The sequence below is a fragment of the Streptopelia decaocto genome, assembly GCF_964273445.1.
Source record: "Streptopelia decaocto genome assembly, chromosome: 1".
Taxonomy (NCBI): Eukaryota; Metazoa; Chordata; class Aves; order Columbiformes; family Columbidae; genus Streptopelia; species Streptopelia decaocto.
In genome coordinates, this window is record NC_138663.1 from 26,923,571 (window position 1) to 26,949,347 (window position 25,777).

Sequence of the window (25,777 nt, forward strand, 5' to 3'; positions counted from 1 at the left end):
ATTTTGAAAAATCTGTTAGTCTACCCTTAGCTGAGGAACATAAATTTGCTTATATATTGTGTACTGATTAATCCTGCTCTTTGTGTGCTTCCCCTTTCTTTTGCTAGGAAGCCCTCTCCAGTAAAACCCCATCCAGCAGTCAAAAACCAAACAGGGAGTGCACTTGAATCACACTGCTAAGCCACTCCTTTTTCATATAACTGAAAACAGAGGGCCTAACTCTGATCAAACCACGAATTTGTAGTGGGGTAGCTTGAGCCCGAGGCAGTGGCCACAGCACTCACCATGTCCTTGCCCGTACCCAAGACCCAGGGAACTGCAGACCTTTAGTCTAACCTCACCTCCTGGAAAAACTATGGAGAAGATTCTACTGTGTACTGCTGAAAGGTATTTGAAGAATAATGCAATCATCAGGCACACTTAACATGGGTTCACAAAGGGAAAGTCCTGTTTACCTAATTTGATATCCTTCTGTGACAAGGTCAAACACCTTATGGATGAAGGGGAGGTGGTGGATGCAGTTTTTTCCAGATTTTAGTAAAGCTTTTGATACTGTCCCTCAGATCATCCTTCTGGACAAGCTGTCCACTGTGGGATGAGCAAGTTCACAGTGCTGCCAGGTGAAGAACTGGCTGAGGGGCAGGGCTCAAAAGGTTGTAGTGAATTGGGCTACATCTGGCTGGCAGCCTCATCACCCTCTCCAGCTTCCTGAGGAGGGTGGTGGAAAGGGAGGTGCTGATCTCATCTCCCTGGTATCCTGTGACAGGATGTGTGGGAATGGTTCAAAGCTGCATCAGGGCATGTTTAGACTGGACATTAGGAAGCATTTCTTCACCGCGAGGGTGGTCAAACACTGGAACAGACTTCCTAGAGAGGTGGTTGATGCCTCAAGCCTGTCAGGGTTTAAGAAGCATTTGGACAATGCCCTTTATTAATAACTTGGTCAGCCCTGAAATAGTCAGGCAGTTGGACTAGACGATCATTTTAGGCCCCTTCCAACCGAAGTATTCCATTCTATTCTGGGTTCATCACCAAAATTGGATCAAGTTCCTAAATCATAACCATTGAAAAAAAGACCCTTATTTTAATTGCTCTGCTCCCTCTCTGTACAATACAAAAGTATCTTTCATTTTCCATACTCCATTGCTTCAAAGGATTTTCCAGGAAGTAAATCCACCAGACTGCGGCAGCACTCGCACCTCCACGCTCCAGGAATCACAAGCGCTTCTCTTCCAAAGGCAGAGTGGTTTGGGAACAGTGCTACAGGAAATCGGACTCCTGGTTTCAAAAATTTGCTGCCCTCAAACTTAGTAGATGAAACATTCAGTTGATGTAAACCAAGACAGATCTACCAAGCCTGCCAGAGACTAGTGCTATCCAAACTAGGAGTGAAGAGCTGCCTCATGGCATGGAGCTGTCACTGAACCTGCTTTCTCATCTATGTGGGAGAGTTAAAATCTCCTCTTCATCCACATGGCTCCAGCTCAGGAAATCACACAAGCTGTTCTTCCCACCCCACCAAGGACAGTCCTTCAGCATGAACTTAAAGCAAAGTGTTAAACATCTGCCTAATTGCTGTCCTGAAACTAAAGTTCTTTCTTGGATGCAACCCCAAACATGCATGAAGATTAATTAGAGGTTTGACAATCTTCTAAAGAATAGAGCAGGTTATGGTTTGTTATTTAATAATTCAGGGTGGCGTAGAGCCCTCATCGAACGGGTGAGATGGCACCTCCACCCTCGGTCTGCCAGCACCAGCCGTGCGTTACCCTTGGCACAGTGCCCGGTATTCTTTCGTGCCCCGCTCCACCTGGGTCAGGCTGCCCCAGCACCTGTGCGCACCAGCAAGCTTCCCTCTCCCAGGAGAAGAAGGCAGACAACTTCAGGCACAGGAATACAGCTTGAGGATCTCCCGCATATGTATTTTATTGGTATATTCTGCTTCCCATGGTCAGCAAACATCCCCCCTGTGCATCACTGTGCAAAGAGGTGTAACTAGCCTTAAGATTTCTAGGATAACTGGAGCAGATTTCCCTTGCCTTTTTTTTTTTTGTTGTTTGTAGCCAATAATCCTACAGATGAGCTCTTTTTATGAAGAGACATGAGATATTTCTGTTCTTCAGGTAATCTAGATGATTCTTTTGTTTTGTGACAAGTTCATTTAAAAATCTTACTGAACTCAACCTACTCTTCAGTCAATTAATAGATTCATAATGACAGTTCGATAGTTAACAGAAGTCAGATCAAACACAACAAAACATCGTCTCACCCGCTGCCCTGAACTTATTGAAAAAGAAATGTTTTCCAGCACAGCAGCTCCTCCTTCACTGTATTTGGCTGTAAGGTCCTTCACAGTCATTTGGCCTCCAGATGGCCAGTTCTTCTCTTCCTTCGCATACTTGTTTTCAATTACAAGGGCATCTGAAAGCTGGTTATTCTTCTGTGGCTTCACGTTTTTCATCTCTTCTGTAGGCAGGTCAATGAATTTAAATATTCGTCCAACAGACCGCATCTAGGAATCAAACAAACAGTATTCTAAATGTAATGAATACTTAGCTGTCAAAACAAATGAAATCAAACTATTCCTAATTCCTAGCCAGAACACTGAGTCTCTTTTCTGTGTAAGTTATACCATGATATAATTTTCAAAGGTAGGATACTTCTGGTATAGAGCTCTGGATTCTCTTGCTCTTGTCCTGCTGACATTGGTTCAACACATGATTCCACTTGCTTCCTTTTTAAATGGACACAATAGCTCTTTATACGTTCAAAAATGTATTTTGAAAACTGCAGATGACTTGTATTTACGGAAACAAAGTATGACCATGAAGGCAAACCTGGAGTCTTCAACTCCGTCCTCCTGTAGGGGGTTGCCCAACCCCAAAACTGAAGTTCCTTGAATAATGATTGATCTCCAAAGATCAGCAGACTCTTTGGAATTTGAAAGATGTAAAGTAGTAGCATCGAGTTAAAAGGATCAATCATCAAACATTAACATCTGAGTATTTATGAGAAATTATCTATAGTTTTTAACAAAAAAAATAGAAATTCCATGATAATTAATTATAGTAATTATAAATAGTAGGTGAAATAATCAAGACCTGTAGTTCACGAATTTCAGACAGAAGCTGCTAGTAGCTGTCTCGGTGAATTTTCAAAAGAGCATAGAGCTAGAAGGGATCCTCTTGGTCTTTTTTTCAAGTAGGTCAAAGGGCAATTAATAAGCAGTTAATTCAACCCCTTCACTAGACTTCCCTGCTCAGGTGACCAGAAAACATATTTTAAGTCCATGGACCAGTTTGTTCTTGTAAATTAATTAACTTTAAATTCTAAACAGTTCTTTTTCCTAGCTGCTTTCTCCATTAATTTATAGAGGTCTACCTTAGATCCTTTGTTCTCCAAGACTAAAGAAAATCCAGGTTTAAGCCTCTTTCTTAACATATGTTCTCCTTCTACAAACATCCCAGTTCAAATTAATCTTTCCTGTCTGACCAGAAGGTACACGGCATTTTGGATGATGTTTCACAAGGACATTGTACAAAGGCATCGATACTTTCCTACCTATATTAGGTATATCTTGATTAACACACCCTAGGATCACATGCCCTTTCTTCACAGTCATATCTTATAGCCACCCCCTGATCAAGCAGTGGTCAGCCAAGCTATCCTCTGCCTTAGCCATTTCTAACCAAAGAGTTCCTTATTTACATTTTATTCTTAGCAGTCCCTAAATTCAAGCCTCCACTTTGGCTACTGCAATCGATTTTGTATCAGCCATTTGAGGTCACCTAACACCTTTTGGCTCCCAGCATCCTTCATGCTAACATTACTTTTCAGCTTTGTGCCTTTGGCAGACTTCTTCAACACAATTTTTGTCTTTGTTGAGAGCATTAAAAAAGATTAAAACAAGCTCAGTCACAAATCTAATCTTTGTTGAGTAGCCTCCCTACAGCTTAATACTTACAGCCTAATGACATTTGCTTTCTGTCCAACTCATTAACTAGTTTACAGTTCTTGTAATAATCCTGATCTCCTTCATTTACATAATTTCTGAAATGGAGCCACAGCCAGTGCCTTTCTGAAGACAAAGGAGATCTCTTACATTATTTTCGTCTGGGAAAAAAAATCATCAAACACAGGCTGGTCTGATGCAACCCTAATGTCAGCAAACCTGAGTGAATTCACTCTGTAAGCAACTGTGCCTTTGATTACTTCTTCCAATTAGTTTCTAAAGTCTCCTGCCGTTAGACTGTTTAACAAACTGATGGTGGCATCAATGACTTCCCATTTGCCTTTCTTAACCAAAAGTGACAGTAGTTATTCTATCACCTGTCACCACCACTGCCAACCTGGTGGATTAATTTGAAGTGGCCATGACCAGATCTACAGCCTCTTAGGCTTCCTGAACCCCAGGATGGGATGTCATGTCCCCCCATTTGCATGCCTGGGACGGCATTGCTCCAGCCCAGTTTCACATGTTTCACTGAAATGCCCAGATGCAGAACCCAAACACATTTAGTTGAAGACTCTGATTTTAGATGGACCGAGTCATGGGTGGTATATGTGTCCTTCCATGGACTGTACAGGAAACTTAGGGAGATGAGGATTCTAACTTAGGAGCTTCAGTTATGTGCCAACAGCTAGGCTGGTTTTTGCATATAATTTCCACCTCAGATATTTTAAATCGCATTTCTACCTTCTGCTTCCCTTTCAACTCCCCAGATTAAACACTGTCCTCTTACTGAAACTTAGATGCAGCATTCATCCAGAATTCAGGCCATTTGCAAGTCTAACTCTAATTTTGTCAAGCCTCCTTTCTCTATCTGCTTCTTGACCTCCAATTTAATCCATTCTGTGGAGGCTGTAACTTCTCATATACTTTCAGAGAATCTTGTTCATCTTGGTAGTCCTAGAGCTTCCAAAATGTCCTACTGCTTTTCCCTTGCTATGCAGGAAAAAAAATTTCAGCCCATCAATTGAATAAGATATGACCTCAGTCTACATTCAGATCCCTAAGCACCTTAGTCCAACTAACTTAATTAACTAGATTACTCATTATACCAGAATGTGACCTTTGTAAACAATAAGAGTAAACTACAACATAGTGTAGATTCTTATTGGTCAGAAATTATTGACCAAAATAAATAAATAAACAGATAAGATACTTTCATCGCTACTGTATTCAGGAGTATCTGGGCCTTATTACTAGCATTTGTTCTCTAATCTGTATTCCCAGTAATATTTATCTCTTTAGTAGCGTTATGGAAAACCCTTTGTACATAGTATCATAGAATATAATAATAGAATTGTTTTCATTGGAAAGACCTTTAAGATCATCGAGTCCAACCATTAACCTAGCACTGCCAAGTCCACCTCTAAACCATGTCCTAAGAACCTCATCTACATGTCTCCTAAAGCCCTCCAGGGATGGTGACTTCCCTGGGCAGCCTGTTCCAATTCCTGACAACCCTTCCCGTGCAGAAATTTTTCCTAATATCATATCTAAACCTCCCCTGGTGCAACCTGGGGTCATTTCCTCTTATCCTATCACCTGGGAAAAGAGAACAACACCCTTCACATCACAGCCTCCTTTCAGGTAGTTGCAGACAGCGATAAGGTCTCCTCTCAGCCTCCTTTTCTCCAGGCTAAACAGACCCAGTTTCCTCAGCCGTTTCTCACCAGACCTGTTCTCCAGACCCTTCATCAGCTTTGTTGCCCTTCTCTGGACTCTCTCCAGTACCTCAATGTCTTTCTTTGACCTTGTTAAACTGCTTTTGTAATTCCTTCTGCAAAGTGATTCTTCTTGATATATTACCATGCTTTCTTCCTTTTCAATCCAGACTAAAATACTGTTATGTGGATTTTCCACGTGGAAGAAAATATATATATATGCAAGGAAATACTGGGGTAATTGCTTACATCTCAGTATCTCAAAACACAACTGGGACAGAAGTTTTGAAAAGTGTGCTAATCCCTAGGTCTATCAACTACAATTTCCATTTCAATCCCTCTGCAAGATGGAAAGACACGGTCATCATCATGTTGATATATGAATGCTATATCATTTTGGAGATACGAACAGGGAGACTCTGGATCAGACTGACAGTTTTCTTCCTGTCTGTCTTTAGTATATTCCCATAATGAGCAACATGTATTTATTTAAATCAGTGTTCAATGGTACATCTGCTTTCAGAAATCTTAGCTTTTTAGAAATATAATCGTTTAAGAAATTAAGGTCTTTCTCAGCTTTGTCAAGAGCTGTGAACTTTTGCATAGGCAGGGATTCCTTCTAATTGCCCAAGAGATCCCACCTTTATAAACTAGATAAAATCTGCTATGAAGCCCGCTGGACAAAGAGCCTTCCCTCGCAATAGAAAATTTCATATCTGTTCCAGCTCCCCTCACAGATTTATCAGTCACATCACATATGCAGGTATTTTAGACAGCTTAATACTTTAAATCAATTCAGAAGGATGCTTTCCTGGTTCTGTAATTTGCATTACGATTTACATCTAGGCAGAATGTAGCATAAGTGTCAGTAACATTTTACAAAGATATTCATTCTTCCTTTCACAGGTAGAAATCTTCTGTCATTCATAATGACAGGTATAGTGTAGGTGACAGCAAGTTTCTCATCCATTATTCCCATCAGCAACGTGCCTGCTATATTCACATTCTCTAACTAATGCTTTAGAATCAAGGAGTATATTTACTACTTTTATCTAAAAATGTCTCGAGCATAATACACTATTTTTAGCTTTGCTTAACTGTATTTTACTGAGATTTTAATAACATTGCAAATTCTTTAATTTACTTTCTCATTAATATCACTTAAACTCTTCTTAATGTTGGAGGAGAACTCATAATACAATTATATAATGTATATTTCCAGAAAGTGGAAGACATAATTCTTTTACAAGTAATCTAATACAATTAATTTCATCAGGCCCTATGTTCTCTTCTGCTAGAAAGAGAGCGGTTACCCTCTCCAGACCAGACACACACAGTATTCAATGACCATGTCGCAAGCACCTCCTCAGAACCACGCTGTCTGGAAAGCACAGTGTGCAGCTCAGAGGTTGGTCCAATGGCTCATGTTGTAAAAATCTGCTGTGCATTGAAGTCACTGAAAAAACTGGGTCAATGCAGGCAGACCATACAGTTTTACTGAGGTTTCGCATCTTCTGCTGTTACATTTTGGGTGCACTTACAGGACATAGACTTTTCTTCCAAACCACAAAAATGAAATATTTAGTCAAACTTGTACTCATTTTTTTTCTCTTTCTCACACTGCTTTGCAGGCAGAAAAGGAAATGTTCTAGCAGGTTTTTCTTGATTCTGTTCCCTTGCAGATGACCAACACCTCACTTTGAGAATCATCATTCTGATGCAGATTTTAGTCAAGTATTTAATCTATTTAAACTCTGGAAATTAAGAGTGTTCTCAGTATTCTGCTGACAATAGTAAGAACAGTATTAAGATCATGTCCTTGTTAATAAAAAATACCAATTGAATGGGTGAAATAGAATGGGAAAATAAAAGAATGAAAACCAGCTCCAAAAGCACCATTATTTTTCACAGTCCTAATTTTTCCTTTGGTCCTCTTCTGTACCACATACTAATTTAATTCTTCAGCATCCCTGATATCCAGGGTGGGGCACTGTGAGGTTTTCTAAGTGTGGTTTTAATATCTTTTTGGGGGATTCTTTTTATATCTTCTTATATAAGTAATCTGGGCCACAGTAAAAGCATGGCATTTTTTCCTTCCCTGATAAAAAGAACTGTCCTTCTCAGTTATAGTGTTGCTACTGCAGGATATACACCAGTGCAGGAAGAGTTTATAAAGCGGTAGAACAGTCCACTGGGACTAGCCAATGCTTATCTGTGAAAGCAGCACTTACTGGAAAACTTATTTTCTATTTCCTTATGAAGGAAAAAAAATCTAAAATACTACAAGGCTGCCTGAAGGGACAAGAAAAAGACCAGAAACCAGCAAAGGGATATTAGCAAAAATGATCAAAGTGAAAAGATAAATCTAGCCTAACTTGTAGCTTTAAATGAAACAATGGAGAGCTGTCAGAGTGACCACGTATGTTTTAAAAACAAAACAAAACAAAACAAAATCAGAACACCAAGGCAGATAAAGTGTCAGGGCTGTAGAGAACAAAATGCTGAAACGATTATGGGGTATTAAAAGACAATGGGGATTTTTCAGTTAAAGCCAAACCAGTTCAACAGAAATTGCTTCAAACAGAAACTCTGTGTATGTAAAAAAAAATCCAACCTACAACTCTGATTTCTTCAAAAGGCATGCCAGTGTCACACAAAGCTCAAGAGGGAGATCGTGTGGAATAAAGTCCAATTTGCCACCTGCCCATCTGTTTGGCCAGTATTTCCTCTGGTACATTTTTTCCTTCTTCATGTGGTCCTGATTCCTGTTCTGCCTTCCTGTCACTTTGCACGTATTTATTCCACCAGTGCCTTGTACCTTGCGTATCTTGTACAACGACTCAGCACAGGCTTAATATTATGTACTGATTGCAGCAGCTATGCCTTCAGACATGGGCTTCAACCACTTGCAGAAAACTCCAGCTTATATGACAACCAAAGACTATCACCTACAAATGCGCTATATGTTCAGGCATGCTTGTGTGCAGGTTTGCAAGCACAGATGTCACAGCTGCTCAAGGAAGGGCAAAAGTGATGTCACCTAGAGCAGTGCGTGCAGATCTGTAGCTGGAGACACATGGAGATGTGTCAGTTCTAGCCAATCCAATCCTATGGGGAGCTTCAAAATACCCCTTGAGATAAAAACAGAGTATAACCAAATAGAGTATAGATCAGGCACACATGCAAGCCTTTGCAGCACATCAGTAACCAAATAATTGTTAAAGTCTTTAAAGAGGGAAGTGCTAAACGTAGAGAAAACAAAGAGTGGGAAATAATACAGCTGCATCACCCAGTGAAGCGATTTCGTTATCTTAAAACCATGAAACTGTTCTTATTTGCTTCTTCACAGAGGCAGCTTTTAAATGTCAGGAAAAGCATCCTGCCAGCAACATCTATTAGGTTGTCATCTGGGCTACCTAAAAATTCATGGGACAAGGGTGGGCAGCTATCCACTGTGGAAAGAAGTCCAGAGGATCCACCTACAAACTGATGCACCTTAAAAGGCTGTCATTAATATAGTACAACTGGTGCTCCTGTCCAGTAGTTTGTCTTAATATAGAGAAAAGTATTCACAAACATCTAAAGCAACTTGAGACTTTCTTTTCAGGGGAAACAGAGTTAATTCCTTACTGCTACTAACATATGACATTTTAACATCATCGTATTTTAAAAAAGAAGTTTTTCATTAGAACACTAGTGTGTCCAGCACCCCCTGAATTCTACACAGATTGTTAGACCTAAAGTGATCACACTATGCCTTACGGGACTAAGGTGGAGTTACAAATGAGAGCTGATCACTGTCACTGTCATGCCTTACCAACGGCACGTTTTACTGCATTATCAGTCACAAAACTACTGTTTGATGTGTCTTGCTGTTACAGCAAAGAAACCTTTCCACAAAGTGCTTTGCCTTCGAGGCAGGCTGTTCTAACAAGCAAAGAAAGAGTCAGGACCAAATGATCGGTGGACAAGGTAAAAATGTGTCCCTGTGCAGCAGTCGGCTTGCTGGGCTAACACCAGTCACACATGCAAACAAGAGATTAGATGTTGTAAGAGGTTAATTCCCAGTTTGGGGGCTCTTAAGGATTTCCTTCAGGATGAGGGTTGTTGAATCACGTATTTAAAAAAAAAATATGTCAAACTGGCAAATATTCTTTCACTGTGACCATGTGCCCCAATTATATTTTTGTTAAACAATTCATTTCAGCTAAACAGGATTAATTGTCTCCAAGATCTGCCGTAAAAGTTGTTTGTTTTCCAATACTGAGATGGTTGGCATGAGAAGCTCATTTAGGGTTCAGAGAGGGTATGACTGGATGTGAGAGAAAAAAATTTTCTCAGAATTTTTTATTTTATGTATAAAACTAATGTATATTGAGACAGGAATTCTGTCTAAAATAAATTCTGGAATCCGTGAAGTGTAAAGAGAGAATTAGCTTACATTTTAAAATAACATCTAAAACTTTCTTCCATTTAAGCTAAGGTATTATGAAAACTGCAAGAACAAACACATCCTTTTATGAGTTTCCTGTCTGCTTCTCATATCTCAACAAATAGGTGACGAATTAATCTTGTAAAATATTCTGTTTTAAAGACAATCCTAACTAATGGACTGACTAAGGGGTAAGCATGTAAAACTCTAAAGCCTTATGTCAGAGGGCGTCTTACACAAAACCAGAAAAAGACCTCCAGGGGAGTCTAGAACAGATTTTTAAATCACTATTGATTTTGCATAGAAGGAGCTCAAAAACATCCATCATGATCTGCTGTGCAAAGCCCTCAGACCAAGTAAGGTATGTTACGTCACTTGGTAAGGTATATAATCATAACAAAACAACTCCAAGCCTTTTTTCAAAACTTTTTTCAAGTTTTCTCATCACTGCTACGTCTGCAATCTGAATTCTCAAACGCAATTATTCGCTGTTGCCTATTCTAGTCTGGGCAAATTTTGGATCATAGAAAAACTCAGTTTGTGCTGGGCCAAAGCCAGTAGGTTGCTATTAAAGGTATGAGGGGAACTTTTCTGATGCATTTGCCTGATATCCAGCTCTGAAAATAATTCACTGAACATCCATGATCAACAAAATAAGGCAACTCCTTAAAAGAAAGCACAGCACTGTGCATTTTATGCTTACCAAACTATCCACATCTATGCTTGAGTTTACTGCCCACTGCAAGGTTCCCATGATGTTCATAGCTAAAGTAAGAATAATGCCAACTCTACCTGGCCCGTCACCTGTGGAGAGAAAAATACATTTAATTTATATGCAAATAGAAAGCAAATAAAACCAGAAAATTAGCATGAATATTTTAAAATGCATATTCACATTCTCTGTTATTTTTTTTCATGGAGAAAACATGGATTTGTTAACTACACAAAGGACTGAGAGCTTAATCATCAGTTAAACACCTGGCTTTGGCACTGAATTCACTAGAAACCGCAATCTTGCTTTGGCAGAAGAAAAAAATTACAGCTTTGTACTAAAGCTGTAAACAGAATCAGGCCTCTGCAATCTTGATTTCTGTCTCCTTTTTCCAATACGTATGAATCAGTGAAATAACTCTAATCTAAAACACCACAGCTAACAACTTTAAAATTCAAAATAGTTGCACTGGTTTACATTTTCATTTCTTGGACAAATAGACGACATGTTCTCCTTACTGTTCCACAAATGTACAGATACAAATTCCTTTGCTTTAATTGTCTGTTGAAACAAGCAAGGGATATTTTTTAAGAGTTCATACAATACAATATAAGCATTTAAACTACCCCGCTGTTGATTTTTAATCTCACTATCTGTTAAATGGAATTGAGAATTTAAGCCAAATGCCTTTGTATGATTTCTCCATTTCTCCTACAGCTTTCTTCAATAAACCCCCTCCTGTTTTGCTTATAGACATCTCATTATCAGAGTAGCTATAGAAGTAAACAATAAAAGTAAAGTATTCCTCCTGAAAACTGACAGATTGATTAAGAAAAGGAACTTAGTGTTGTTCCAAGGACCTACTACCTGTAACAGTAAAGTTTACAATAAAATATCTAGAAAAACAATAAGACAAAAACCAGTTTTCCTAAAAAACCTCAAACTACTAAGCACACAAAGTAAAGATAGGAAGAGCAGCAGGGGATACCGTTTCTCTAGGAATTTTAAGGGAACTAAAAGTCTCCTTTATAACAAAAGTACTGTAGGTGCATATTTTTATACAGAAGCATTTGTGCGGTTGGATTTCTTATTCTAAGAATCAGAAGAGCTCCTTACACAAGAAATAGAGGACAGCATTTCATACACAATACAATATTCGATAAAATGTACACTTTCATATAACTCCTTTGCGACACTGAAGTATGACCAAATGACATTTGGATATTGTTAGAAACAAAACCCTCCTTCATAAAATCAGCAAATTCTTGTTCCTCAGCAACCACAGTATTGAAACTGCATCCAGATCCAACACATACGTTCAGTAAACCTTAGGAGAGGGAGAATAATGCCTGAGAATCAAAATACATACCTAACAAAAGCACGGTGAATTAATAACTGTATTTGAAGTAATTTGTAGCTAAACCTGCTGAGCTCTTCCACAGAACTAAATTATTGCAACATTTTGGGGACATTATTCTCCTGTTCTCTGCTTGTTGGAGCCTGGTTGCACCCAGCCAGCCAGGAGCAGTATTTTGAATACAAGTAAGGTTCTCATTCCTGCACTGGGTTTACTAGAAGTGGTGAGCCATTTTTAAGGGGTTTTTGAATGGAATTTGCAAAAGTTCACATTGGAAATGAGCCAGTGGGTTGGTAATTAGAGAACTGGATGACTTTTTCTGCTATTGGTGTGGCTTTAAAAGATCATTACAACTTTGCATGCCTCAGCCATTTGCAAATGAGAGGAACATTAACTTCTACTTACTAAAAAACTTGGAGTTATACAGATGATAGTCAACATCAAAGCTTTTCAGTACACTAACGTGGTTACATTAATGTGGTTTAAAACACATGAGATTACTTTTACAGCAATTACAGTCAAGAAAGTTCTGTCCCTTCAGATACTATTTTCAAACTAATCGCTTCAATGAATCCTCTGCATCAGATTGCAGATGATAATCATGCAATTTCTGTGTTAATTACATTGTGTTTACTATTATGACACACTTAAATCAGTGACTCCAATGTACGCTAAATTTTGCAACAGCTTATTTCCTCAGAATTTTCTAAAGCTGAGCTGTTAAACAGAAGGAGAAAACTTCCATTTCAGTACTCCAGTAAAGTTCCCGTACCTGTAGTTATTATCGAAATGAACGCCACAGCAACAAAAAAGACAACAAAAATAATTTCTATCCTCATCTGGAACCAGCGCAGCGTTGACAAGTAGAGGAACCAGTTTGCCGTGTGTAGGTTCAGGGCTTTGTGAAATAAGGTCTCAAAATACGGCTGCCGTCCAAAAGCTCTCAGGGTCCACAGCCCTTTCAAGCTTGTAACAAGATGGGTGAATATTGGACTCCGAGCTGTAAAGTGTTTAAATTAGAAATATCATAAACACTCATAAGCAAATACTTTTGATATAACACAAATATACAGCCCTGTGTAACTATTGTCAGTGTTTAATTTACATAAGTTGTTGGAGTACACGACTGAAGTAATCCTAGCACAGGATATACAACAACAATCTTTGCATGAATGGGTTGAAATTCCATTCAGTGTATTGCCAGAAAGGGATCACACTAATTCTTCACAGTTAGCATACTACTTGGAGAAGTTCCTGGCCCACTGTAAGATGCCACAAGAGAAAGGCAGCTCCTCTCCAGCCAAAATTAATTCCTGCAATTCTGATAACTCCATCAAGTGAAGTTTTTTTTAGCACTGAATACTTTAATGCTCTGGATTCAACTGTACTGATGTGGTAATTTTAAAAAGATCTTGCTTTACATAAAAAGTGTTGAGCTAATGTTGGATCCCAAATGCTGGATCCCTGTGAACATCAAAGAAATTTAGATTTAGATCTAAGGGACTTCAGAATTACACTTAAGTAAAAGGGAGGATGATCATCAGTGTTTAAGATTCAGGGTGGATTTGCTGAGGATCTGCCAGTTTGTTGTAAGCCAGGCCACTGTGCCTGATTTGCAAACCCACACTTCAGAAGGAGGTTTTCCATTTTATTGGGAACTTGTTAGTTTCGTAACAGGGGGAAGTGAAGGAAATTTAGTCAAATAACTTTTTCAGAAATAAGAATTCTTTGCAATCAAGATATAGCCTTTCTAAATTTTTCTTATCAAGAAACTCATAGGGCATTTACAAAGCCTGACCACAACTTTTCAAGTTACATTAATTCTCCAGAAAACTGTATGTCAGGACTTTATTTGTTTTCAGCTGCAGTGATGATAAAGCCCAGCTTTAAAAAGATCTTCTCCATTGCCCTTTGGCAGCAGAGCACTCAGTATGGGCTGGATCAGTAACAGCACTGGCTTTAAGGAGGTATGTGTTCTGCTCTCAGAGACAATGGTATCTTGCAAGAGAAAAGGCAAAGAAGAGGTGAGAGAGTGAATCACTTCTCAATTGACTTGTTGTGGATTCAGAAGTCTACCAATTTTGCTGCTCCTACCTTCAGATTCCAGTTGTTTCAGCTGCTGAGAAGTGTGGAGGAAGTATGCCCTTAACACAATAAAGGCTGCTATCACAGGCACTGATGCCAGGAAGATGTAGGGTTGTAATATTGAGACTACTGTTATAGCGCCAATCACAATCAGTATTAACTGTAGAATGAAAGAAAAATACTATTGATATAGTAAACGTGTCATTTTATAGACTAGAGATTGGTAATGAATCTTCTTCCCATGGCAACTACGTATTGTTTCAACAAACATAAAGTGCCAACATAAGTAGGATTTGCAGCTGAGAACAAAACTCCATGAAAAGATCATGAATAACTGAGACCAGATCCATAACCTGTTGGCATGAGCTGCTATCTTTTCTAATAGATGGAAGAAGTGTTTTCTATAGTACAAAGAGTATTGCAAGCCTCTAAATTGTGAAGCCACCCAAAACCAACGGCAGCCAGGCACTCACTCTCCAGTTAAAACTGTAAGGACAACACTTGGAAAATCTGCAGCCACCTCCCAAACCTAATGGTGCTGCCCCCCTTCTTGTCTGGACTGTGTGTGCCTCACTGCCAGGGCTTGAGTGCCAGTCTCCTCCAGGTTCTGGGCCAAGCTGGTTTTCTGAGGGTCAGAAAAAGGGGGAAGTTGTACATCATCGCTTGCTCACAGGACTGTAACCCACATATGAAACTAGCACTATTACTTGTCCTGATAGGAAGACAGGAAATAAGTTGTAAGAGGACTTGCGGTATGAAAAATTGGCAGTTTCGGAAGAAAAGAGATGTTTTAATGTAACAGATGACATAATAGGACCAAAATCATTCCAGAATTAATCTGTTTAATCCACCATAGACACCTAAGATTCTTATAAGACCTCCTCCTCAGTAGCTCCAGACAGGTTTAGTTAAATCAGGCCTTGATCTTTACTCTAGAAGCACCTCAAGCACTTACACTGTTTTTGTCTCATACCTAAATCTAATGAAAATTAAGTATATCAGTGTACACAGAATAGCAAAGCTCTGCTTTGTATCAGTGTTACGTTTTGCACTAAACAAAAACTACTTCAAACTGCAAACTTAACAGCCTAAAGCAACTGAAAATGGACAATTTGGACAAAATTATGAACATCACATTGAAACATCACTGCAAGTGACCAGTCAGCAAAGAAACAGATGGAAAGCAAAACTAATTTCACATTAGGAAAAACCTGCAGTTGGCGCTTTTGCTACTACATCCACAGAAATTCAAGGAAGAATTTAAATTCCCAGTAATCCAAGTCAGAGGTCTTTCATGAACACGTAAGCATGTGCCAAATTTCCTACCCCTTGTTTTAATCAGAAATCTGAGGAGTGCAATGCCAGCATCAAAGTTCACAAAGAAAGAATACTATACCAGCTGAACTAGTTAAATATTTCTTTCACTGTTTTCCTTCTTTCTCTTAAAAGCTTGATGACACGGGGTTATGCTTGTGCAGGCTGTGTAGCACTGGCCAGTAGCAATGCAAGAATGGATTAGTGTTTACTCTGTTTCGAACTGCAGAATTTAGTACCTCTTGTATCTCTAATTGTTAGGATGTGAATAGATTGTTCAACTGATATTGAGCCAAGTTACACAGCTCTCATATTACTTGAGATTTCACAGTCATACAGTGACTGCTTTAATTCCTGTTTTCATAATTTACTCCAATTTTGCAAAGGCCACCATGCTGCCACATTGTTCGCACTGCTGGTCCAACAGTTATTTCACTGAAAAGTTAAATATGAAAATTTATGCTATCTCATAAACTCCGAACACAAAATAAGTATCAGTTCAAACAGAAGATGACACCTCTGAAAAGGCAGTAGCAAAAAGCAACACACAAGCCAGCCACCTTGGCATATGCTCATGGAATGGCAGCGGAGGGCTCGTGCAGCCCAGTTAAGAACCACAGCACTGCGCTACAGTGTCCCCAGCTGCTGAGCTTTCAGCCCTAAAGGATGAGAGGCAACGGGTACAAGCTGAAATGCACAAAATTCCATTTAAACATAAGAAAAAGAATTTTTCTTGTCAGGATGGTCAAACACTGGAACAGGTTGCTCAGATAAGTTGTGGAGTTTCTGCCCTTGGAGATATCCAAAATCCAACATGGCCCTGAGCAACCTGCTCCAGCTGATCCTGCTTTGAGCAGAGAGGCTGGAGAGGTCCTAGGCCCTGGATCCAGGGTCCCTTCCAACTTCAACCATTTTGTGACTTTGCAATAATCAGCAGAGAAAGCAACTTCTCTGAACCCATAAAGGAATCTGACTGTTCATTAGCAGAGTCCATGGAAGTGTGAAGCTGCCAAACAAGTCTGAATGTAAGGAGGATCAGAAGAATTGCCTTATGGAGGCAACACCGGTAAAAAGCATTCAACACAGCAGTTAGGATCAATGATCTTCACCAAAAGAACCTGGAAAGACAGGGCAGCTTATCATGCATGCTCCGGAGCTTCTGCAGATAAGACTGAGGACACAAAGGTGAACCTATGGGACATTAGAGTATAGGTACCCTCTGAAAGGCATCAGAACAGTAAAGGCAAATCTCGGGACTTTCCCTGTCCTTGAAAACGTGAAAAAATACTCAGTTACTTGCAGAGAGTTTGAAACATAGAGATAGACTAGCTAAAATAATTTTGGAATAACATCCCTGTGGCAGATGTAAAATACCAGAAGCAAAATGGCCACACCAGATAAGACAGTAGCGAATCCTGATCGCACCAAAGATGACATCAGTCATTCAAAGAAGGTCTCAATGTCCATCTTTACTCATTCAGCAAATCTTTGTGATGTCAGCAGGACATGAAGTAGAGCTGTAATGTCCCTGAACCACTTCATGTGGAGCTGCACTGGCCTCTTTAAAGTCATGAGTCAAAGTTATCCATTACTAAAACAAAAATATAGGAAAGGGACTCAGCTTTGATGAGACCATCATGTTGGTAGGCTTTGTAATGCAGAGCAAACTCACAGATGAAGACAGGCAATTGGGCAGGGCCTGCATATCTCTCAAATAAAAGTGGAGAGGAACAGGGGGACCAGGGAAGCTTTTGCTTTCATTTTTCAAATGTTCTGGGAACCAGATCTGTCTGAGGAAAAGCTAGTGTTGCAGCATTAATGGTGGGATGGTAATGAGGAGTACTGGGATCCACACAGATCCACAAAGTCTCAGAACAGGTAGGATGGGGAGCAAACAAAAGCATCCTCCTTCAGAAACACTGGAATTGCCTATATCTCTGTATTTCTTTAATGTTCTCTTGAGTGTGGATGAATTGGGAGGCCACCAAAATTCAAGATTTTGCAATGCATGGAGCTTCCCAGGAGGTATGCTGGAAACAAGCCTTTCCATCAAAAAAATAAAAAGTCTGCAACATCACAACTCTTAGGGATGTAAAATTCCTCCAAGGAGCAGAGTCATCTAAAGCTCTCCTCCATCACAAATAGTTATCCAGTGCCTGATGAACTCAGTTTAAATCCCAGAGACTCAGGGGAAGCCACGAAGATGCAAAGGATAAGAGACAAAATTAGGCAGTCAAAATTGTGAGGACTAGAGCTGCCCAACTGAAGAGCTGAAAGCACATAATCATGGGTCAAACTGTCCAATAAGGCAGGACTGGAAGAGTTTCCCCAAAAGATAAAAGAACAGAAAAAAACAAGAACATATTCAACAAAAGAGAAGAAGGGGTGATGTCAGCAACTGGTAACAGAAGAGGCTAAGGAGGTAAAGTCATGAAAATGACTGAATGAAATCAAAGGACAGAATGAAAAAAAATATAAATCTTGAGAAAAGATAACCGAAAGAAACTAAGGAATCCCCTTTGCACCTTTGAAGTTGAATATGGGCAGCAGCAGGGATACTTGTAGCAGTCTGCGGGGCAAAAATCTTTCTGAGCCTGAGTACTAAAAAGGGTTTGCACAAACAGTGGAGGTACACATACAGGCAAAAGCTCAAAAAAAGAAACAATGAAGTTGACTTACAAGATAAGCAGCTATGTAAACATATACAGACTGAAAAAAAAAGGAAGAGGGATTTAAATTCACTTGTTATTATTCTTATTAATATAATTTATCTTGCATGATGTACAACTAAAACTTTACAATGCTATAAGACAGCAAAATTTAGAACTTTTATTCTTCAAACCTGAATGAAGTCAAATACTGTAAGTGGAAGTAAGTCATCCAGTACTGCCGTGTCTTTTGCAAATCTGTTAAGCATACCACCTATGGATTAAGAGAAGAAAAAAAAAAGAGTCAAACATTTTAACACCGCAAAAATCCTACATTTATTACCTTAAGAAAAAGTACAACTTTTCCTGAATACAAAATATTAAGGATAAGCACATGATTTTTTCTAGCACAAGCAATTCCACTACAGTTTAGTGGAGCTACAGTTTCTTTCCCCAGGGAGGATTTTGGCTCCACGGCTTCTGTTTCAGCTCTTGGAATCTCAGAAAAAAAACAGGAGAATATAATAAAAACAAAGAAATATAATTAAACAGGACAGAAACAGAGGCACAAAGAATAAGGTCTGTACCCTTATGCAGCAAGCTCTGCTGATACACAGATAATTTACACATCAGCATTTGTATGAGTTTGTATACCAGTTTCTTAGGTTCTGAACAGAATTTCTGTATTAATCACAAGATAACAACAGAATATAATGGGAAAATGAAGGAGAAACACTATGTTGCATCATCATTTACCAATGTCTGCTGTAATCTGGTACACACCAGTAAGAAGGGGATGGGAATGGGAATTTCAAGTACAGCGGGAGGTTGAATTTGTTGCCCCAGTTTTATAACAAATTTTGTAACAATTCCAGAGCCAAATTTGAATATGCATACCATTATTCACACCAACTGATGTTTTATGCCATTTTACTAGGACTACTCATTAAATAAAGTACCATTTATCATTCACACCTGACTCCTTGTCACCACATAGCTGACAATCTGTTTTCTATTGCAGTTTTAGACAAAGTCTATTCATTAGAAGTTATTCTGATTTTATTGCCTCAAACGGTTGTTAATTTTCTCTAACTTACAAGATGATATTTCAGAATCAGAATTGACAGCTGAAATAAGTCACACTTAAAATGTAGCCAATGTTCATTACAAGATTTGCAAATTACTTTATGTGGCAAACTTTTCACACTCAGCCTATCTGAAAACGTAAATGGAAAGCAACAGTATCATTTAACAGAATGAAAACTATTTAATTGAAATAAAACCCATCCATGAGACATTCAGTTCCCATCTCAGTTACCTGCTTTCCAAGAGTTGAATGCTGACATAGGTGCATGAAGAACTGCATGCACCATCTTTTGATGAAGACTTTTAGACACTGTTATAAGCGTATGCACAAGGGGCAAACCTCTGAAGATTCCCATGGCAAGCAAAGTATCTGCCACTCCCACGTAGATATAAATGATGTAGTAGCTGCTGTTGTCAGTGACAATCACAGGAGGTCTGTCAGAGGTACTGTTTTCTGATTGTGTTGCATTTGCTTGCAAAGCTGTCCTTTACGATGGAAATTAAAAATAAATGCATTACTGGAATTTGAAGTTTTTTCTCTACTAAACAAATAGTAATGCAATGTTCATTTGTTTTAAAACTATGTTAATGGTTAGTTTTATATATTTTCAGTCATTTTTTAAATTATCCTGTATATATGAAATATAAATTATTAACTAATCCACATTGCACTAAGGCAAAGTTACTCTGCTTGTGTTCAGGGGTCAAAGCAATAAATTACCTATTAATCTCCTCAGATACCTTTGGTGATTCAGGTGCCTACCAGCATTTGTAGCAATTTCTGAACTAGTTGCAGTTGTGCAATGAAGGGATTTTACCAAGCTGGAAATTAAGCCATTGGTATATAACTAAAACCCCTCCAAGAGTTTTCTCCAAACTGCTGTGAAAATGCACTGCTTTGGTAGTCTCTTGCAAATCTACACCCAGTTTAATCACTGGCAAAACTAGCCTAATCGAGAAAAACACATTCGCTTATTTTAACCATAAAAAAACAGTTTGTGTTGAAAAAAGTGAACTACTATGGAAGTAAAATGCTTCAGATGTATTATAAAAATCAAAGGCCTTAGTGACCTATTGTAAGGGGGCATCAACATAAATCCCTCCTCCTCCAGATCAGACTTAAGTCACCATATGCTTTCTGTTACATACTCAAACACATAGACTTAGCACCACAGGACTGAAACAGGGATCAAAAGTATTAACCCAGGAAAAGCCACACTGCTGCTCAGTGTGTTTTAACCTTTGTCTGCCTGACCCTGCAACTTTTGGTTAGTTTTCACAGGTGAGCAGAGGAAATTGTACAAGTGAGGTCTTACAGAAATTGCTCCCTTAAAATGTTCCTAAGCAAACCCCTCCCTGGCACCTCTGAAAGACAGTGGTGAAGTACAGTGTACTCGGGATAATCAAGTCCATGCGTGAGCTGACACAGGAAAGGTCTTGTGAGCACTGATACGCGCTCAATAGCAAGGCACAAAACGCTGGACTGTTAGCACTTAAAGAAGTACCAGCTTAAGAGACACCTACATGAGCTATTTAGACCATCAATCTATGATCCATTTTACTGAATAGAAGTGAATGCCTATCCATATAGAATTCTGGGAGAATTTATTCATTATTTATAGCAAAAATCCATGTAAAGTAGACCCCAATTTCTCAATAAGTGATCAACACTACTTACATTTTAAGAAACCATAACCCAGCAAGAGAAACAGCTACCTGTGATCAAAGAAAACAGAGTCAATTTTTTGTCTTGTCACGTTATGTACTTTTCCTTACTTATCTTCTTCCACGGACTTTATAATTGTTTGTAGAGATAGCATTGTATTAATAAATGGATGGAAGTCAATCTTCCCTGAAGCAAAAACCTTGTCATATCTGCTCCTTTTTCCACAGAAACCATTTAGTGCATCCCACCAGGAAAGCTACATTTAGACTTGTATTACAATCAGGCTCTCAACTGCCTAAATATTCTTTTATTGTTTTTTACCACACTATTAACAAAGGCTTGCTAATGCATTCCTAATGATAAGGAACATTCACTGTATGCTTTAACATATTTTAAGTTTTAAAGATTTCTTGATGGGCCTAAAAGAGTCTCTCAGTATCTTCAAAGGCAGCTATTCAAACAGGAATGTCAAACATTTAACATTGCGATTTTTGCACCGTTGTTCTTGCTAGCTGATATCGACCTTTGATAAATCTATTTATCTGATACTGCTTGGCTGCTAGCTTTACATAATTCTCCACATAATCTATTTTAATGATTTTAAATGTGGAATTAAAGCCTTTTTCATTGTGAGATGCTTCAGTGCTCAACAAAAGCTTCCTCTGTAACACATTTTTCTTGTCTGTCCACTAAGACACTGGAGAGGTTCATCTAGCCAATCACATTTCAGTCTGCTCTATTTCTGCCAATGATCTTTTTGCCAAGGGTCTGAACATACATTCTAGCACCCTCTTCCCATACATGTTTACGGCACTGGTATGGGGAATGCTTTACTATAATAGCTCAGCACATAATTAAAGTCTTCTCCTTGGGATCCACTAACTTTTGCAGGTCTTCTAGCCCATTAATTTATCAACAGGCTTTTACTTAAGCAGTAGTCATGCTGGGAAGTTTAACCTAGATGGATACATTCTTTGTCATAAGATTTGTTCTTCAATTAGAAGATGAGGCTTTTGAATTATTTAAAAAGGTTTTAGTCTAATTTAAAACAAAACAATTGTAATCAAGATTAGAAATGTATGCTGAATATATGCGGATAAATCTGATATATCTCAAAGTTAACATTTCCTGTTCCACTACAACTCACAATCATCTTTGCTGTTGTAGGTTTACACAGCTGTTTGCCGCTACCACCTACATGATAAGAACAGCTACACATCTAAATACCATCTTGCTTCTGTAGGTGGTTTAAACAAGGTCTAAGCTCCAGGCTTTATTCCTGGTCCAAAAGAACTAATTTAAATCACCCGCAACATAACATTAGTGTAAATTCAGGATACCATCAATCGTATTCTTCTTCAGGCTTGATAACACTAGAAGTTTGAATGCTGCCACAGAACTGCTAAAAACCTTTCACTGACACAGTCAGCCAGAAACTAGTCCTATATTCTTACTGGATTCTTCTTTCAGTTCATGTTGAAAATGCCACAAGAAATTGGTATCATATTTTATAACCTGACATATAAATACAGTCTCATTCATCTCCCAGTCTTCTCTCCTAAACATGTTCCTTCCCTCAGAAGAAAACACTTGATTTAGGCTATTAAATGTAAAAGAAGACACTATGAAATGCTCTATGTGTGCTTAAAGTCTTTCGTAATTTGGGAGACAACACAAAAAGCAGGCAAACTCTGTTACGAGAAAAATAGTCAGACTTGTAGAATCAGGCAGGTGTTCTTCAGCACTTTTTCCGATGAGTACGTTTTCCACCGTACCTGAAAAAAGTCTTCTCTGCATGCTGCAGGAACACCTCATCCATCTTTCAATGTCGTCACAGGAATTCAGCTCTCTACCCTACTCACCACTCTTCTTTCACTAGGAGCAAAACTACTAACTCATTTTTGACAGCAGTTCTCCAGAATGTATGTATGTGCTCATGACAAAAATTCTAGTAATTATTGTTATTAACCCCTCAAAGCTCTGCAAAAATATCGTCTAGTGCAAAATGGAAGATTATTCACCTCTGAACAAAAGACCTGCAGAGACCAAAAATTCTTATTTATGGTACCACGCAGCAGAAAATAACCAAGATAATTGGAGAAGGTGGGTCTTCTGCTGCTGTTCCCTCATCACTATCTCTGGCGAGAAATGCTCATCTAAACAGTACAAAAGTCATTGCAATATCATTTAACAGCAGTTGCCAATAAGCAATCCATACATGAGCTAACGTCTCGATGCTTTATCCATTTCTTCTTCTGTGACAAACAACACAGTTTGAACAAACATTTGAACATAACATCAAGCACAAATTTTCTTACCTCAACTAAGAAGACAATCAAACACAAAATTAGAACAAAAATCAAGTTTCTGTGGATGGTAACGTATCTGAAATAGGTATTCCATGTGGTAACAGTACCCATGCTTTCAGCATCATCAGTAAAGCATTCCTGTCAAAGAATTGATAAGACCATAGTCAGAATGATAATAACATCTATAGATATGAATTTCTGACACATGAATGCTGTCATTCTTTCTGCTAACTCACTCCAAATAATTGAACTGCAGCATTCAAATCGGTTGACAATGACTGGAGAGGAAGGTGCTGCCTTGTTGAGTCCTCTTTGGTATAACAACACTGTTTAGAGATGATTTCAAGTTTTCAGACAACAATGAAAGAAACAACTAGGATTTGTCCAGCACTACTAGAAGACCAGAAATCCTTAGCTATTCTCTTTCAATGGAGATTATTATTGTGCTGATAGAGTAAATTTGTAAATAATCTGAGGGCTTGTTTGGTTGTTGTTTTTTGGTGGTGGTGGGTTTATTTGTTTTCTTTCTTTGTTGGTTTTGTTTGTTTGCTTGTTTGTTTGTTTTTCTGCTGAGATCAACAAAGCAAAAGAAAAAAAGAGCATTGCTTCACTAATTTATGAGTTTAAGTATTTCTTGTAGACTTTTTTCCACCTAGGAAACTACTGTAGAATATTTTCATGTTCTGTGAAAATCAGCTGTCAGTTTTGAAAATAAAAGGAGTTCATCATGACCACTTAATAGTTATTAGAAAAAAGGAATTTTGGTCCAGTTCTTGGTATAAAACCCAACCATAATCGCAAAATTCCCAGCACATCCACAAAAAAAGAATAAAATCCAGCTTACTCCTCTGGTCATTAACTGTATCAGAACATAAGTGCTAAGCAGTCTGATAAATTTGCCAAATTTGACCTAATTCCAGTACTTCAAATGTATTTTTTTTCCATGAGCCTTAATGTTTCAAATGTCTGTTTTACATAAATGTTTTAAAACAGTGTTTGTCCATGTTATGGTTTCAAATTTCATTTTTGCATAAGTAATCTTAAAGGTAGATTAAAGTGCAGATGATTAAAATTCTGTACTGAAATTCTCTAAAAATAGCAAACACTACCAAAAATCAGTCAAAATTAATGATTCAATGATTACAAGATAATATTTGAGTTAAAAAAAAAAATCAGAGATATTCCAAAAAGACATTCCACAGAGAAATACTGCATTAGGGGTTACAAAGCCAGGTACAAAAATATATAAGGAGTATATTGCACTAAACTATCACCATATCAAAAAACAAGATGAGTGAAAATCAACACACACCTTCAAATCCTCTTCATTTATTTCATCAGTAATGTCCAAGACACTGTCTCGAGACAAGCGCCTGGTGTAGATATCAATTTCAGAAGACAGGTTTGTCTGAGGCACCATTGACATTTTCCGAAATGTTGTACTTCCCTTTTTGGGAAAGTTTGGTCCGTAGTTCACAGAGGTGCCCGTCATCAGGTCTAACACAGATTGCCTCCTCCGAGCTTGCAGCAGATGGTCATTGTGTAGCATTTTTGTCCGAAGCAGCCCCACATCTCCCTGTTCCAAGTCAGGTACCAGCGAGAGCCTCCTTTCTGGGGGGTCATTGTGGCCATCTTCTATGCCATGGACCTGCATCCCATTCCTCTGCACTACTGAGAACTTCCTACTTGCATTAAGGGGGTTAATAATTATGGAGCTCTTCCTTTTGTCATTAAAATCTGATGTCTGTCTAAAAGATTGCTTCTTTATTTCATTTCGTGATCCCATGCCTTCTCCTTCAAAGGAAAATCGTCGGAGAGTCTCAGTTAGAATTGAATTTCTTCTCTCTGCACTGAACTGATCAAAAGAATCAAATCCCATCAGCTCTGAGCTGAAGTCTGGCCGTTGACCCTGAAGTTCAGAAAACGTTCCATAGAAATAGCAGCTCCCCTCATGTAAAATTAATATTTTGTCAGCAATCTTTAAATGTTCCAGTTTTGAAGTAACCAAGATCCTAGTTTTATTTGCCATCAACTTGCACACACAGCTATAAAAGATGAAAGTGTTAAAAATTAGATTTTTTTTCTTCATGATTAAATGTTGCTTTTATACCTTTGACTTTCAATCTCTTTGCTTTTACCTGCCCTCTCCCAGTATGAGCTGTCTTGGGTGCTCCCTCAAACTACAAAGGAATGTGGTAAGGCTGAGCTGTGTAAAGGGTGGGTACTTTATTGGAAGGATAAAAAAAAAGGGGGGGAACATTTAATCATTTTCACATCAATCCAAAAAGCAGAGTTCAACATGAAAATAAAATATTTCTTTTCATCTTGGGGTTACTTAGATCTTTCGCTACCAAACTTAAAAGTATTAGCTCGATTTCAAAACTTCAAACTCATGGTGATGGAGAAGCTCATGGATGGCAGTGTGTGTCCTTACTGTTTTGAGCTACACCACCACGACAAGACAAAAGTCTCTTTCCTTGGTCAACCTGCTGCCAATC

At 38.5% G+C, this 25,777-nt stretch overlaps 1 protein-coding gene across 2 annotated transcripts in view; it reads right to left on the reverse strand.

Annotated features, from left to right (window-relative positions):
• Window positions 1-25,777, reverse strand: part of CFTR (CF transmembrane conductance regulator) — an 86,004-nt gene that overhangs the window by 13,004 nt on the left and 47,223 nt on the right. Inside the window, exons 14-22 of one of the 2 annotated variants that reach the window (XM_082062126.1) lie at window positions 24,592-25,324; window positions 23,289-23,417; window positions 20,983-21,020; window positions 19,537-19,790; window positions 18,413-18,492; window positions 14,266-14,416; window positions 12,944-13,171; window positions 10,806-10,906; window positions 2,270-2,512 (exon numbers count right to left, since the gene is read on the reverse strand). In XM_082062126.1, the coding sequence (XP_081918252.1) occupies window positions 2,270-2,512; window positions 10,806-10,906; window positions 12,944-13,171; window positions 14,266-14,416; window positions 18,413-18,492; window positions 19,537-19,790; window positions 20,983-21,020; window positions 23,289-23,417; window positions 24,592-25,324 (1,957 nt within the window). Of the gene's footprint in view, window positions 1-2,269; window positions 2,513-10,805; window positions 10,907-12,943; window positions 13,172-14,265; window positions 14,417-18,412; window positions 18,493-19,536; window positions 19,791-20,982; window positions 21,021-23,254; window positions 23,418-24,591; window positions 25,325-25,777 lie in introns of both variants that reach the window. The other variant, XM_082062127.1, reaches the window with a different exon arrangement.